This window comes from Protopterus annectens, chromosome 5.part1 (genome assembly GCF_019279795.1).
Source record: "Protopterus annectens isolate FY-2018-M chromosome 5.part1, PAN1.0, whole genome shotgun sequence".
NCBI lineage: Eukaryota > Metazoa > Chordata > Ceratodontiformes > Protopteridae > Protopterus > Protopterus annectens.
In genome coordinates, this window is record NC_056736.1 from 256,648,447 (window position 1) to 256,667,156 (window position 18,710).

The 18,710-nt window shown below is 35.3% G+C and overlaps 1 protein-coding gene across 1 annotated transcript in view; it reads right to left on the reverse strand.

The window, feature by feature from the left end:
• Positions 1-18,710, reverse strand: part of UBASH3A (ubiquitin associated and SH3 domain containing A) — an 829,542-nt gene that overhangs the window by 287,010 nt on the left and 523,822 nt on the right. Inside the window, exon 8 of the mRNA XM_044072932.1 lies at positions 17,062-17,170. Within this exon, the coding sequence (XP_043928867.1) occupies positions 17,062-17,170 (109 nt within the window). The remainder of the gene's footprint in view (positions 1-17,061; positions 17,171-18,710) is intronic.

Consider the following 18,710-nt stretch of genomic DNA (forward strand, 5'->3'; position numbering starts at 1 on the left):
TTACATTGCCGTGCCCTTATGCTACGCCTGCGCCACTTCGTGGATCGCTATATGCCTTCATTTGCATGGTGCAACACCGCACATGGGGTGTTTAGCATACCTATGCCAGAGGCGGCGCAGATCCGGTGCACGCCAGTAGTGCACGTGGAATTGGATCGTACCTGAATCGCTCGGCGGCCATATTTGGCGTTGTAACGCCTATGCTATGCGTCCGCCTGGCACAGCGTTCATGAATCCCGGGGCCTATGTATATTACATATATATATATATATATATATATATATATATATATATATATATATATAAATATAGATATATGTGTGTGTGTGTGTGTGTGTGTGTGTGTGTGTGTATATATATATATATATATATATATATATATATATATATATATATATATATGTATATATATATATATATATATATATATATATATATATATATATACATGTGTGTGTGTGTGTGTGTGTGTGTGTATGTATATGGCTACAACTCAAAATATTTAAAGCTTGTTCGACTGAAAAGATTTTGAGGGGGTGAATAACACTGAAAGCACAAAATATCAAAAACACATTTGACTGAATGTTGAGTCTAATAAACTTCTTTGAAAGGATTATAGAAGCTATAGATGGTGGTCATGCAATGCACATAGTGTATAATGATTTGGCCAAGGTCTTCAAAACTATTCCTAATACTGGCATCAAATAGAAGCTAAATGCTTTAAAATTCAAAAATAAATGGATCTACCCTCCACAAAGTCATACTGCTAAGGGGGAAGTCTATTAATGATTCTTGATATCATATTTTTTGAGACCAGTTATAATGCATTCCATGCCTTTCCAGATTAAGCTTATAAGGCTGACTGGTCTGCAATTACCCAGGTCAGTTGTAAGGCCACTCCTATAAGATGGATAGCAAACCAGCTGAAAGATAGAACCCACATAGTGCAAGTTGCAGATGCCACATCAGAAAGTGTAATATATATGTATATGTATAAGTGTATCTATCTATATATATATATATATATATATATATATATATATATATATATATATAAATACCCATTTGCTACCAGGTAGTCCTGGTCTATATTGAATCATCAATGTCCACTGCATTAAGTTCAGTACATCAGAAAACACAAGCATCAAAACAACCATAGCCCATTAAACACATTGAAAAATCAAAACAATTAAAACCAATGTTTGTGCTTGACTGAAACCCACACCTCTGCAACATAAAAATATATTAAATTAGAGATCACATGACAGTGGCAAAATGGACTGAAGCACTTACCATACTGGCTACCAGTCAGAGCAAATAACATTTTTTACATCACTACCAGAAATTAAACTGTACAGCCACAAAATGTAACAGGCAAAGAAAATATAAGGCCTTCTAAGTCTTGCTCTGTCTTTACTTTCCAAAACTTCTGAACATGTCAATAACTCTTTCACAATTCACTTTCAGAGAGTCTCCTTACTTAGTGACAGCTCTGGTCTGCCAAAAATATATTCTAACATTTCACTTAAAAGTGTTTTTTTGTGTGTGAGAGGGTGCCCTCTACACCCTTACACCTTTAAATATACTAACTTCAATAGTGTATGATGGTGAGGTAAAGGATTATTTTATCTTAGTACTTTTAGTCTTGACAAATACTAACTGTGCCATCCCTTTAAAGTCTGTGTGAATGGCATCCATCCATTGCCAGTAAATTTCACATCAACACTGCAACAATATGTATTAACTAATGAAATGCATTTCTATGTAGATGTAGACATCTTTCTAGATAGATAGTTCAAAGAAACTCTATCAGGTTCAAAGGCAAAGACAGAAAGATAAAGATTATAGTCAGACACCCTTCATAAGGGATGCCAGCAGCAGTCTGCTCAGTAATCCACAGGAAATCAAAGGCATATGGAAGGACTACTTCCAGCAGCTTCTGAATGAAGAAAACCCCACAGAAGCCATACTGCCCCAGATGCAGCCTATGATGAAAGATGAAAAGGATCCCCTCCAAAAAGAACTAAGAACAGCACTATGGAAAATGAAGACAGGGAAAGCATCAGGCTCAGATGAGGTCACAGCAGATATGATCAAGATGTTGAGTGAGCTAGGGGAGAAATGACTACTGAGGATCCTCATAGCAGTATGGAGCGAAAAGTGTTTTCCAGATGACTGGATAATAAGCATACGAATGCCAGTGTACAAGAACAAAGGGTCATCCACAACTGTGAGCAGTACAGAGGTGTCAAACTCGTGTCACACTGCATGAAAGTTCTGGAGAGGGTGGTTGATAAATGAATATACAAAGTAGTAGAAAGTAAGATGGGAGATGAGCAGTTTGAATTCAGATCATGATGTAGCACACTGACCGGATGTTTGCAGTGAGACAGGTAGTTGAGAAAAAAGCTGGAAATGAGGAAAGAGTCCAACAGAGCATTCCTAGACTTGGAGAAATATGATAAGGTCCCAAGAAAGTTGATTTGGGCAGTCCCACAGTGGTTTAAAAGTCCTGAAGCACTGGAAGAATTAGTGCAAGCTGCGTAAAAGGACCCAATGACTCAAGTACAAATACTGTTCAGTCACACAGAGGGTCCCTGTGAAGGATAAGAAGTATAGAGAAGGGAAAATGTGTATTTTATTTCATATGCATCTTTCTGTGCAATAAATGAGATTGCTATTCTCTGCTGAATTGTCTTGTGTGAAAGTTATTTAGTACTGATTTATTTATTTATTAAAAATTAACTGCTGGGAAAGTCTGACTGGGTAGAAACCCATTTTCAGCAGAGGCCCAGGGAGAAAACCTCCAAATTATTACAAAACATTTAAGAAAAATAATTTTACAATCATCAGAAATAAAACAAAAGCATCTACAGTTTAAATAATTAATGATAATATAAAAACATTGGTTAAGAATTGATACAAGTTATATGAGAATCATTTAATATTTGCAGAAATTTTAGATAGCTTGTAGATAAATGAAAGGTAAGTTAGTCTAATACAAAGAGGCATTGCAATATGAAGTGAGGTAAAAACAAGTTTATGGTATATTTAGAGAGAAAGTCAGGGAAGAGAATTTGATAGCAGTAAGGAAGTAAGTGAAGAAGGGAAAGTGAGGAGGTATAAGGAATGAAAAGGTACTTTTTCAAATTGAGGTATATAGTTTATCCTGGTTTTGAGCAATAGTAGAGCCAGATTTTAGCTAAGAATTATTTCAGAGTGGTTTGGAAAGGGTCTATATTACCATATCGCACGCTCAGAAGAGCGGACAACAGATAATCGACCCCATGTAAGCGAAAGCTTACAATGTCGAAACTTCAAAACAGCGATTATTTTCCAGTGGAAAACAATCGCTGTTCCGAAACAAAAATAAAAACAGTAAAACATTACTTAATGTGGGGGTCTTCGCCCCCACACCACCCAATGTGGGGGGCTGTGTCCCCACACCCCCTACTTAAATATACCAACTCCAAGATCGCACTACAATGCCCAAAAGGCAAAGTAGTGAAAGCAGCCAAATGAATTATTTCCCAGGGAAAGAATTCGCTGAACAGCCGCTTCGCTATTTTGCCTTTTAGCACTTTACTGTTCGACAAAGACATATTCAACAACCTGCATCTGCGACAGCATAATAGGGAACCGTTTTGAAAGATGGGAGAGAGGTTATTGATCTGATGGATACAGGTACAGGCCTTAGCAATCTTGTCGGAGTACAGGCAATGCCCAGCAGATTTGATAAGTTTGGAGACACAGGAGTTTTTGGCACTGGATCCCAATGACCAACTGGGAACATAGTTGTGTAGAATGTTTTTTAGTGCTGGACAGGTAGATGGTGTTGAATAATTTTATAGGTGGTAAGAAGCTGTGTATATGTTAGCTGATCAGGTAGTTGTAACCAGTTTAGACTTTTTAATGCTATACAGTGGTGGGGTCCGAAAGGGCTATTTGCTGCAAATTTATCAACTTTGTTATAGCATTATTCAAGTTTTAATTTTTGTGAAGCCTAGAAATTAGTAAGGATGGAAGTGCCATAAAGAAGTGTGGGGAGGAGTTAAATAGTGATAACTGCAGTTTTAATTGCATCGGTGAGAATGTTTTTGGCTCTGTAAAGCAGTCTTAGTTTTTGATGAGTTTTTATTATGCAGTTTTGTATATGCAGGTTGAATGTAAGCATATTTTAACAGTTCTCAGAGGGAGTGGCCGTGCATCAGGGTTCACCTCTGAGCCCATCGCTTTTCATACTGATGACAGACTACATTAGCAAACAAGTCACAGATCAAAAAAGTTGCAGTATGCAGCTGATGTGGCATTACAGGCAGAATCTGTCTGAGCAAGAGGTTCAGCAAAGGATGGGGGAATGAAATGCAAAAGTGAAGGCACATGGGATGAAACTGATTACAGATAAGACAGTTGTAATGGCAGCAATTGGGGAAATAAGAAAAGGTTAAGAACTGAGATAGAAAGGAAGATATTGGAACAGTTTAACAGATTCAGGTATTTGGGAAGGGTGAGTGAGGAGAGGGGAAGTCTGAAAGAAAATGTCAAAACTAGAATCAGATGGGCTGCAGCCAACTGGTACAGATTGTGAGGAGTAGTTTATGACAGAAGAATGTCGAAGAAGCTGAAAATCAAAGTGCACAAAACAGAGGTGCAACCAGTGCTACTGTATGGTTCAGATACCTGAGCAATAAAGGCACAACAGTTGAGGAAGCAAGAGGTGATGGAGATGAAGTGTCTGAGACAGGTGGTAAGATGCACACTGTGGGATGGCCAAATAAGTGAGAACATCAAAGTAGAAGCCAAAGCTCAACTTGTAGAGAAAATCAAAGAGAACAGATTACAGTTGTTTAGGCACATGTACAGAAAAGCAGAATACAGTCTGGTGAAGGAGATTTGAGACAGAAAGGAAGCAAGCAAGAGGAAATCAGTGTGTCCAGCACAGAGATGGATGGCTTGTTTGAGAGAACACTTGTAACAGTTAGGCATGATTGCTGAAGAAGTAGGAGAGTGGCACGGAATCGAAAGAGATGCCAACATTTGGCATGACATCCCAACTCCATGAAGAAAACAAATGGAAAAAGTGGGATGATGATGATGATGATGATGATGATCTTATAAAGATATACATATTAATTTGTGAGTGCGTATGTGTGTATAATGTAATAAAGTATGTATCAGTGTGCTACCTGTAGTCATAAACTCACAAAATTGTACCTAAATTGATCAATGTGCTGCCTATAGTCAAAAACTCACAAAATCATACATGAATGGGGCAATCTAAGAAGAATGAAAGCCAAAATACTGAAAAAAATAAAAGCAAAATAACATATTTTTGCAAGGAAGAAATCCCCCCTGCATCCCCCCACAACCTCTGCTACTCATATATATATATATATATATATATATATATATATATATATATATATATATATATATATATATATATATATATATATATATATATATATATATATATATATATATATATATATATATATATATATATATATATATATATACATATATATATATATATATATATATATATATAATATACTATGAATCTATATATATATATATATATATATATATATATCTATATATATATATATAAATATAAATATATATATGTGTGTGTGTGTGTTTATATATATATATATATATATATATATATATATATATAAAACATATGAGTTATTCCTGCTCGCATTTTATCCCGCAGTGAAACAGTGCTGTTTTCAGTTGCTGGCACAGTTTGTTGAGTTATGTAATGGTTGAAATTTCTTATATTATATAATTCAAAGCTTTTGCTCTTTTTTGAGTTTGTATGACCCTGGGGCTAATATATTTCATTTCTGGGAGTGTGGAGGCCAAGCCATTTTTGTTTTACTTTTTAAAATGGCAAAAGTAAACTATTGATTTAAATTTGTGAGTACTTTTTTTGCAGTGATTTTAGTGGCAATTAATGGTAATCGCTGTTGAGTTTGCGTGATGTTTTATGTTTTGATCAATCTGCTGATTATATACATGTACATACATATATAAATAAATAAATAAATATATATATATATATATATATATATATATATATATATATGGGTCTAGGACTATTCACTGAAAACCTATTTCACTGAAACTCAAATGACTGCCCAAATCACTGAAAACACAATTCACTGAAAACTCAGTTCACTAAAACACATTTCACTGAAAGTTCTATATGGCCTTTTCCCCACTGTAGTGCGACCCTGGAGTTAGCATATATAGTCGGGGGGGGGTGATAGTTTGGATATAAATTAAGTTTAGAAAAGAGTAATTTATTGAAATTGCAAGTATCCATGTGTATAGTTCAAAATATTTAAAATAGGTGGGATCTACACCCCCCAATGTGGGGGGCAATGTCCACCACACCCTCCCTTAATATATATTCTAACTCCAGGGTCGCACTACAGTAGGGAAAAGGCCATATATAACTTTCAGTGAAATGTGTTTCAATGAATTGTGTTTTCAGTGAATTGAGCTTTCAGTGAATTCTGCACAGTGAAATGTGCTTTCAGTGAATAGTCCTAGAACCATATAAAACATATGTACCATATTGTATATGATGTCCTTATAAGTTCAGAGAGCACATTTCATCTATCATTTGGTTATATATGGACTATATATTATTGAGCTAATGACAGGAAGCTACATACCATATAGTGCACTTTATTATAGAAAGTTCATTCTGATTAAAGATAAAAGACCTTTTGAAGATTAGTCATAATTAAAGTATGTCTCTGTTATTTGGTCGGCATCCAGAATTGCTGACAAACATCACATGATATTAGAGTGATTTGCAAAAGTGATGTAATATATTTCCTTTGAAGAATGTTTGTATTTGGAAGTACATTGGAAAGATATTCCATCCTCATTCACCATGATCCACTAAGGAAAAAAAAAAACTAGATTGAGAAATCTGATTTGCTGTTTACTCTGAGTGGATGAGCCGAGCAGTCTTAAATGATATCCTATATTGCTATGTGCTATTGGGGAAGAAAACTTGCAGTTATTTAACTATTTTTTTTCTTGAATAGGAGACATAGCAAAATAGCAACATTAACAAATTTAGGATTGTTTTAGTTGCTACTGATACTGTTATACAAGTAATTAAAAGCTTAGAAGGTGCTCCCAACATAATTGATGAGATATGTGTATATGCGTGTGGGGGTGAGGCAGGGGTCTGATACAAGAAGAACATGACAGGAGACTGATATGTAAAATTCAGAGCTTATCTTAACAATACTAAACTGGTTTGTGATTGACTGTGCAGTAGCTTGTTAAGAGAAGTTTTTATTTGAATTTATATATAGGTTCATAGGTTCATAGGTAGGTACTATGCTATAGGCCCTAGGGCCCATACAGGCCTAGCCAAAAAATGTACCCTGGCTTCTCCACTCAAGAAAATTATTTTCCTGTGCCCCTGTCGAGCAGAGCCACAGAAGTGATCCCCGGGGTGAATTTCCCATTTCCCATCCAATCATCAAGATTTTTCTTGAAGAGTGCTAAATTTTTTTACCACTGTTTTTCACTATTTATAGGAAGGAAGGGATAGCCTGTAGACAAGAGGATTTACTATGATTTGTATTTTGTTGTTTTAACTTTAATTTTCACTGTTTGTTAGAAAGGAATAGGTTTTAGACAGTCAGACTGTAGCCACTTCAATGGGTCTAGTCAGCTATAAATTCAGTCAGACTGTGGAGAGGAAGTCCAGAGCTTACCTAAACAATCCTGTCTTAATTTGTGCTGTATTGGTCTTTACTGCTAAAAATAGGTATGACTGCAAGTGATTGTGAGCTGAAGCTACTGTGTGCATTCTCAGGCGATGTAAAGGAATTCCATCTTTTGTCTGACTTTCACAACTTGTATGGTTAGAGCAACCTCTTTACTGTAAATTTAATATTTAGTTGCATATTGTTTGTGTTGTTTTTCTCATAGAAGTTAATTTAAATTCTCTTTGAATTTGTAAATGATTTTAATTATTCTTTTATTTTAGAATTTTTAATTAATTTTCAGCATAATATGGATTCCTTAAATGAAATGCTAATAATGATTTGCTGAAGCACAGATATCTTCTACAGGGCAATAAATGCTATGCATACTTAAAGGTAACAAGTGAAAAAATGGTGATCTGTATTCTTTATGTCAAAAAAAGGACAAATAGTACTTTTAGGAAAGGAAGTGTCTTTTGCCTGTAATGATCACTCAACCCTATGAAATAAAATAATGTCCATGACAACTTTGGAATTCTGGATGGAAGTATTCAACAATCTGAGGATTCAGAGCATGCTGAAAGAAATAAGAAAAGAAAGAAAGGAAGTAGTTCATAACAAATAACAAGGAAGAAAAACTGTTAAATGTCTGAAATGCAAAGAGAATACATACTAAAAATGACACTGCTTTGTTATGTAACATACAGATGACAGGGAATGGTAACATTATTCTACCAGAAAGCTTCAGTCTGTAGAAAAAGGTAGCATTTTTCCAAAAGAAAAGGTAGAAAAAAGATGCAAGGGGGAGATGAAAAGGAGGAAATCAAAACAGAATGTGGAAGGATTGAAGAACATTACTTAAGGAAAAAAGAAGAGAAAGACAGATGCAAATAACATAGCTCAAGCTGTGGATGTAGAAATCCATCTGGATGAGAATTGTATGCTTGCAAATGTAATAAGCAATAAAAGCAGTGGGATTAATAAGACTAATGGTGAGAAAGATCATTCATTTGTAACAATTGATAGAGCAGATATTATTGAATTGGAAGTTGAAGATTCTTCAGATCTGGTCAGAAAGATATTCTTGTAATTGGAGATTCTATTATTAGAGGAACTGATGCTTAAATTTGCAGGAGCAAAAATAGAGGATCTAAGACAGGCCTTAGAATGCCTTAATGTAAGGAACTGTGGATCTGTTTTTATTCATGTTGATACAAATGATCTAATCTGCAAGGACTATTTGACTGGTAATAGGGAACTTACAGCCTTCTTGCATGAAACATAGGAGGGAAGAATAATAGTGGTTGGGGACTTACATTTACCAGAAACAGACTGGAATAATATTGATTCAACAACATTAAAAAGAAAATTATTTACAATGTATGTTCAGGAACAACAATTCCTTCCGATTGTTATAAAAAGATGTACCAAGGAACGGAATATACTAGATGTTGTTTGTGTTCCTAAAGAAATTACTGTTACTTCATGTCAACAACACTTTAGCAAGAACTTACAGTACCATTATATCTATTATTTACTAGGCTGCATAAATATGGGGAGATTCCTCAAGATTGGAGACATTCACTTATAAAACCTGTCTTTAAGGGAAAGGGGAGTAGGACAAACCCAGAGTCACACAGATCCTTAAGTCTACTTTCATGTTGTGAAAAAAATAATGGGGAATGAAATATTGTATAAGTTATTGTCAGAATTGGAAAGGTTGGGACTAAACCATATATCAGCATGCATATGTGAAAATAGATTTACTACCACCTATAACATGATATAACAGCTATGGATGAAAAATTGTGCTGTGATGTAATTTATATATATTTAATTTCAGCATTTGACAGGGTCATACACAACACTGATCAATAAATTAGAACAACTAGGTATTGATGTACTCTTGATAAGATGGATAGCTGCATTGCTTACAGGCAGGACATGACAAGTATCATATAGCAATCGGGCATTGAAATTCTTGGTTACAGTCAGGGTGCCCCACAGGGCTCTGTCCTATGCCCATACTTGTTTAGACCGTATCATTCAGATGTATCATGTTCATCTGAGGTGTTATACAGTCTGTATGCAGACGACTTGAAACAGGATAAACTGATTATATGTGTTACAGATAGGGTATGTCTGCACAATAACTTTACTAAACTGACCATTTGGGTACAGGAGAATAATATGCTGATAAATACCTCAAAAAATGAAGTATATGACATTTGGGAGACATATATTGAAATGTGAATCTCTGCATACAGCACACAGTGACTGAAAGTGTAGATTAATTTAAGGGCCATCTGGATAGATACAGATATGAGTTTTTCTAATCATATTGACCAAATGGTTAATGACAATTATAGAACTATAGGTTGTATAAAATGATTTATAAAATCTAGGAAATCAGAACTGATGAAGTCATTGTTTGTTAGTTACATTAGACACAAGTGAGTGCGGAATAACAATATGTCAACATTATAAGAAAATAAGCATGAGTAAACTGGGAAGAGTGCAGTGGAAATACACCAAGGACATCCATGGATGTGAAAATTAAAAATATCTGAACTTATATAGTGTCTGATACAGATATTTAAGAGGAGACCTTATTCCGGTATATAGGGCATTTAGAGACAACTGCCTCTGGGAAAATTTGGGATTATCAAAAAGTAGTAGAGAATCATTAGACAGCCTGTATAGAAGATTCTATAGGAATGCAAAGTGTACTAACTGGTTCTCTGAGAGAGCAGATGATGCATGGAATAGACTACCACATTACATTAAAGTAAGCACTAATTTAGATATTTTTAAGTACAGCCTGGACACTTATATGGGAACAACTGTTTTGGTATATTGGCAGGCTAGATGGGCATTAATGCCTAATGCCTATGCTTGAAACATTTATATGTACGCATGCATGTGTAGTGATAAACTGAGACAGCATAATTCCACTTTAAATAAGAAGAAACTGCAAAAAGAGTGTTACATGTCTGAAATACATAGGTCAAATTGTAACATCAGAAGGACTGAAACCTAATACAAAATATTTGCGTGGTTTTGTAGATGCTAAACCCATTAGGCATACATTGCACAAGACTGCAGAAATGATGTGTCATTTTACAAAGCTTTCTTTAACCTGTCTGAGATGACTGTGTATTAAATAAAAGTTTTCGAGAAAGATGTAGCCTATGATTTCAGATATGAACAGGGAAGAGTTTTGAAATGTTTAAAATACTAATTACAGATGCACCAATACTAAAATACTATGGTATGAATAAGCCAGCTATTTTGCAAATGGATATCAGTCAAAATGGTATAAGAGCTATGATTTATTTAGAGAATATATCAATTGCTATGTGCCAAGTACATTAATGCATATATAAAAGAGATAGAAGTCAGATTGCAAAGAAATTGTTGACAGTGGTGTTTGGGGCGTGATAAATTCTCTTACTGTGTCTATGGTGAAAAAGATTGGGTGAAAATAGGTCACAAAGATTTGCAAATCATGTTTAGAAAGTCTTTACACAAGACAGCTCCTCGATTAAAAATGATGTTACTTCAGCTTCAGAAGTATGCGTCACCTATCAATGCCAATATAATATTTCCCTGTGAATATGATCTTACTCTATAATGGATTCTCTTAATCTTATTATCTAGCTAGAATGGGTCAATGTGTTGATATGCATCATATGTTTATTAATTAGAAGGTATTATACAAACCCTCTTTAGACTATGTAAATCTCTGTACTACTTGTTACTAATCCTATAAATTCTATATGTCATAATACTGTCTAATAAATTTACACTATGTATTTCTGTATATATATATATATATATATATATATATATATATATATATATATATATAAAATATTGTCTTATATACTTCTTGTATTTTGTAATTGGAACATTTCTCCCCAGGCCTCCAATGTAAATGGATTTATGACCAAGTGGACTTTCCCAGTCAACAAATGTCGATAAATAATTAAACAAAATAAATAAATGAGGTAGAGAGCAAGCAAGGGTCTACACGGAGCACATATGCTGAGTTGTCTGAGAAGCAATAACAATTGCTATAAGAACTAAAAACTGACTAGGCAATTTAGCAGGTACCAATGACAGAAGAAAAAAATATATAATTCCATAGATGTGCTGAGAATTAATTAGAAATGTGGTTACTGAAAGGTTTTACAGTAAGATGACAGCTTGAGCAAAAGTTGGCTACTTTAACTTTCCTGACTACCAGTTTCTTAATTATCTTTTTCCCAAGCCCCAACGCCATAGTGCTGAACTTGTTGATTACTGTTGTCAAGAGGAAATTACTGAAAATGAGATTTCTAAGTGTGCACCTGCAATGATTCCTTCATTTTGGGAGATTTCTCCCTTCTTCATAGGTAGTCACTAGGCATGCAGTTCTGGAAACCATTTCGGAAGCAAAGCCCAAATTCCCAATTGCCCCAAAGCACTGTCTGGTCAAGTGACTTGCTCAAGATCACACAGAAAGCTAATTAAAGCTGAGGGAATCAAACCAGGAAGTAACAGCTAATAGCCTTAATCCTCTGTATTAACTACCAGATGTCTGCATATCTGAGCAACCATCAGTATGTGGGCAAACTCATCCATGTAGAAGAGTGGGCAAAGTAAAAGTTTCTTCAGTAGGTTAAATCATCAGCAGTTTGACTTAGAATGTTGAATCCCATTCAAGTTAAACCTCAGGTATTAGGAAGTGCTAAAATCACCAGTAAGGAAATAAATCAATCTATTCTTCTTTTATGCTTTCAAAGGGTAAAAATTGTAGTCAGGCCTTAATATTCACAGCTGGCAGCATGATAGTTTCCAGATAACTGAGAAGACAATTTATGTGAAATATGTTCTGAAATGCATAGTGACAGCAACAGACATAATGTGTTAGCCATTAATGCTGATTTAGACAGTACAAGTAGTATACAACTGTTCTGTTTACAATTTATTCTATGACAACAGTTCACAAGAAGAGATGACATGATACCTAGTACTAAATCATCCATGGAGCCGTCTCAGCAGAGATATGTTATAGTTTAAAGAAGCCAGGTATTTCTTATATGCAAATTATTATTCTAAGTTATCTAAAATAATTAAGTTAATATACACAAAAGTGAAATGTGATTATTGCATTAAAGTCTGCATTCTAAGGACATGGAATAGCTGATATTTCACAGCTGAGCATGGTCTACCAATATAAAAGTCAGGAATTCAGAAAATGTGTGCATGAATGGGAATTCAAACATATAACATCTGGTCTACACTGTCATTATCGAATGGGCAACTGGGGAGAACACTCCAGTGATAAATCTTGTGAGAAAGAGCTGAAATAGATGTAATGAAGATTATCTGCTTGCAGTTTTGGAATAGAGAAATACTCTGTTGCAGGGACTCAGTCTTTCATAGCTCAACTGTTAATGCAGAGAAGGATGAACAGCAAATGACCTAGTTCATCTACAGTCCTGATGTCAAGAAACCAAAATAAGTAAAGTAAATGCACAACAAAATTAGTATTAACAGAAATGTTGCTATAATAGAAACTATAATAGACAACCAACTTTATAAGCTGGAGATAAAATAAGAACACAATAGTCATGGGAAAGTTCACATCCTGGTGATTTAGCAGTTGTTAAAGCAGGTGCACCAAAATCTTATGTTGTTTTCTGGGAAGAATCAAAACCATATAGGAAGAATCATGGACATCTGTATAAGACAAAGAAGTCAAAGTTCAGCAAAGAAAGGACCACAGAATTGCCCAATTAGTTCTGTCATATGAAAGTAAAGGCCATGAGCATTGTGGGAGTCAAGTGGCACAGACAGACTTCTAAAGTTATATCTCCAAGAAAAGGTTTTTGCTGCAAGAACTGTCCCACAGACAGGTCAGATGTTCAGGGTGAATTATCCTCTCAATTATTCAAGATATATGAGACCCTTGAAATCCAGACAGGTATATGGACACTTTGAGAACTGATCACGAATCTAAGAACTAAAAGTAGCATTTATTAAAATGTCTTTTGAACATGTAAGTTATTTTGATGTGAATAATCCATGACATGCTTAGTACAGAACTAACATTATTTTAAAATGATCAGTGCAAGTAATGTATGTTACCTTACAGACTGCATTTTATACACTCCCACACATACTCATTTTTTATCCTGATGGGTTCATATCAGTATATCAGACACTCAGATGAGCAAAAGTAAGACAACTGTCAATCAGTCACCAACAGAGTTACCTGTCTGACCACCAACAATCCGTTGTATGGCAGAATGACATATCTCCCCAACTACCTGTCTCTATAGGGGTTCCCCAAGGATCCATCCTTGGACCCCTACTCTTCTCTATTTTCACCAATAATCTAGCCATTGCTACCAAACATGGCACACTCATATAATACACAGATGACTCAATCGTCATCTGCTCAGCCCAGTCCCTACCCAAACTGCAAAAATTCACACATGAAGCCTTTTCCTCTGTTGAAACTTGGTTATCCGATGCCCAATTAATACTCAACCCAAACAAAACTAAACTACTCATCTTCCAACCCACCAAACATACCCAAAACAACTCTCACTTTATCATCACAGCAAAAGACAACACCACTATACACCCAACAGAACACACCAAATTGCTAGGAGAGGAAATAGACAAACAAAAATTTGACATTCACACATCCATGACCATAAAAAAGTCCACAAAAAACTAGGAGTGTTAGACAGAAATAAGCAACTTCTCACCAAAGCAGCAAAGATTTCAGTAGTAAATTCTCACCTTATCTCCACCCTACTTTATGCCTCTCCAATATATACCAACCTAAGGCAATGCGATCTAAACAAGCTAGAGACCTGCTACAACAAAATCACCAAATTTGCCACAGGGGCATCCTACCGTAGTCACCACTGTCTCTCACTTGCTGAACTGGGCTCGCTTGAACTCCCTCACCTCCTTCAATGGTATCAACTCTCACTCACCCACAAACTAGTAAACCATCCACTAAATGTCCCATCCCTCCAGAATCTACTCCAACCCTATCGCACCACCAGACCACTAAGATCCAGCAACAAAAATCACTTGCAGATCACTAAAGCCAATAACTCTGCTGGTGAAGCACTATTCTCTTGCACCATAGCCAAATTATGGAACTCCCTCCCACCCGCAATTACCTCCGCACCATCATGCAACCACTTCAAAACTTTACTAAAAGTGCACCTAAAAATATGCTGGCTATGCCCTTGCAACTCCCACTCTAATATCACCCACCCCATCCAACCACTACCTTTCTTTCCACCCCACTAACTACCTTGATTATAGCAAGCTCAGATGCTCATAAGCCTACTACTTATTATACAGCAGGAACTTCTTATTGTAACAATTGTTAATGTCTGTTATGTACTTCGCAGGTAAAGATTCCAGTTGTCTACTGATGTACTATGTTCTTCATCTGTAACTATGTTTGTAATTAACTGCTATGTTAATCAAATTGTTAATTGCGATGTAAATCCAGTGTAACTACTGTCTGTATATTTTAACTGTGGAGCTTTTCTCCCTGGGCCTCCGCTGAAAATGGGCCTACATCCAGTCAGACACTCCCGGTCAACAAATGTAAATAAATAAATAAATAAACTGAGCCCAGAAACTTGAAACCCCAAAAGCTTGAACAGAATGAGTTGTCATTGTGTGGAATCACGGTACAGTGGGGATTGGGGTTTTGATCCCTTCCCCACTGTGGTGCATTTTCAGCGTTTGTGTGTATAATTAGAATGGGGGTGGGGGTGCAGTCCCACACATAGGAGTTCAGGGGGCTTGCCCCCTAAAAAAAGCAGGTGATATGAGTGTTTTCTATTCATTTGAGCTCCTGGGTTTTCAACTTTCTATGCTCGATCTTCTAACCGTTGCTCATATATATATATATATATATATATATATATATATATATATATATATATATATATATATATATATATTCTATGCATACATATATGTTTGTTTGTGGTGTGTATGCATATAGATTCCTCTTGAAATTCTAAGGACCACTATTATAGTCCTGCCAGTACTGTAAGACTGTCCAAGATTGCTGAGGTACAGCAATTTCAAAATCAAGATTTATCAGTCCAAGGGATATGATGGATAGGAAGGAATCCCCATCTTGGCAGATAAGTGTGGTAGATTCCCCCACAAAACCATTGTAATGGTTGCACACTAGTTTTGTCATTTACTGCATTTCTTTTGCAAAACCAGTTTTATTTTCTGATGCAGTAAAACTTAGTTATTCATTTTAAATTTCTGGTAATGTACATGTATATATCATCCAAAAAGCAGAATTGTATATGTGGGACATGTTGCTTTAAATGCTAATTAGCTATCCAAAAGAATTGCATGCTTTTTTCCTGATTTGTGGTTTCTGATTAAAGACCTCATGGAATTTAGTCACCACCCATTCTGTTTCTGTTATTTTCTCAGTATCCCAACAAGTTCACAGTCATCATACTCATTGCAATTAGGAAATCAAATCATGGCCTGAAGAACTTGAACATGCTGACACACCTCTTTTAAACTTTGAGTAATATTTGTCAGTATATTAGTATACAGGATCTGTTTGTGTACTCTTTGTCAGTGTATCAGTATATAGGATCTGTTTGAGTACTCTTTGTCAGTGTATCAGTATATAGGATCTGTCTGAGTACTCTCTGTCAGTGTATCAGTATATAGGATCTGTCGGAGTACTCTTTGTCAGTGTATCATTATATAGGATCTGTCTGAGTACTCTTTGTCAGTGTATCAGTATATAGGATCTGTCTGAGTACTCTTTGTCAGATTATCAGTATATAGGATCTGTATGTGTATTCTCTGAAAGAATATCAGTATACAGGATCTGAATACTTTTTGTAAGTGTGTCAGTATACAGGATCTGAGTACTCTTTGTCAGTGTATCAGTATACAGAATATGTCTGATTACACTTTGTCATTGTTTCAGTATACAGGATTTGTTTGAATCTGTTGCAACAATAGAGATCTAACAACAGGTGTACACTTACTGCACATGTTTAATGTACAAGAATGATCAATATTTTTCACAGAAGTGACTCATTCAAAATATTGCTGATTAGGTGACAGAAAAATTCCTTGCAGTGTTCAGTCTTAATTTTTTTTCACCTCATAGATAATAACAATATTGGAAATGTTGGTTAGGACCAACATAGGAAAAATAGGAAAATTTGAATATGTACTGGTAAATTAAATCACATATCATCTTATAAAAGTACATGGTCTTGAAATTCAGTCATACCATTGATATTTATGCATAGTTTTAGCCATGACTTTCCAAAAACTTGATCTATCCTTTCACCATATCGTACGACTAATAAAAGCCTTCTTGATGGAACTTCTTGGAGCAGCTGAAATAAATGAAACAGTTAAATTCAGCTGTACTTAGTTGTTTGAGAAAAGTATTATCATACAAGTTGTAGAAGCCACTATATAAATAAGGTAAAGTACACAGCAAAATAAAAAGGTAAAGTTTACAGACTTTCACTGCATTTTAACAAATGTTTCACCACATTTCTTCCAACAGTTCAAAAACAATCCCCATACTACAAGTTAATTGAATTACTTTTTTGCCTGTCACTAAATACTGTTGAACTGATTTCTAGCAACCACAACAAAGATTTACTTACATTATCTCTGCCAAAAAGTTTCATGACAAGATTCTCGATGTGATACTATTATAAAATACAGGCAAACTTGTAACTAGAGTGTTCTTCAACTCCCACAAAGGGTTGGATTCTAAGACGCTGAATCAGCATTGTGGAAGTTCAATGCTGACCCATGATTCACAGAACTTGTGTACAAATATTGTTGAATATGTAAACATATACACCAATCTCAGAGTAGTACACACTGTCGGTGAAAGTTTAGGAGCTCTCTAATGACGTAAATCCAGGAGAAATTCATTGTTGAAACCTACCCCCACACTAAGAATTCAGCTGCAGGAGAAATGTTCAACCAAATCATGAACTATAATAAATAATAACACACTGTCAACACAGTACAGAAGTGTTTACATATACTTTTCTAATATTAACAAGTCCAGCAATTCTGCTTTTGAGTCTGTCCCACATTGGGGATTAAATCTAGTAATGCAAGTATTCTGTAGATTCATACATAATTAACACAGTATCAGCCATCGAAACAGTATGTCTTCCTTTATGTAGACCAATTATTCAACCTTTAAGCATATGTTTCTAGTAAATGGTTTTAACTACATGTTGTGTCTTTCAGCTTTTCTCGGTTAGGGGTCGCCACAGCGGACAGCGGAACTCCGGTCCGCTAATGATTGGCAGTAGATTTTTACATACCGAGTTGCCAGCCCTGACGCACAACCTTCAACGGTTTTAACTACATAGTACATATAAACCCATGTTTACCATGGTTACCTATATAATTGCCATAATGCCATAGGTTATGTATAACTAGGTGCATGACTATGTAGAATGTCACACTTCTTTAATGAATGTGGAATATGCCAGGCTCAGACTGTTTTCTATTTAAGTATATGTTCAAACTGCAGCAGTCCAGGGAAATGTAGACATTCAAAAATTACCAAACTGTGACACTGCAGAACAAAGTACATATGAAACACAATCAGCTTGTGCCATAGAGTCTGCTGCATACATGTTTATGTGAGTACTTATTTTAAATATTCAGTAAGCAGGAGTGTAACCTGTGCTATGTCTTCATCTTGCAGTAATGATCTTTTTATGCTAAAACTCTTTTGATTAATTATACAGTTAACAAACATACAGCATAAACACCAGTAAAATCATCTGCAAGTTAGAAAAGGTAATTCCTAATACCAAAACAATTACATAACAAAAAAAATATCAGGCAGCCTATCAACAAGAAACCTATACAGAAATGTGACATGAGACATCAAAT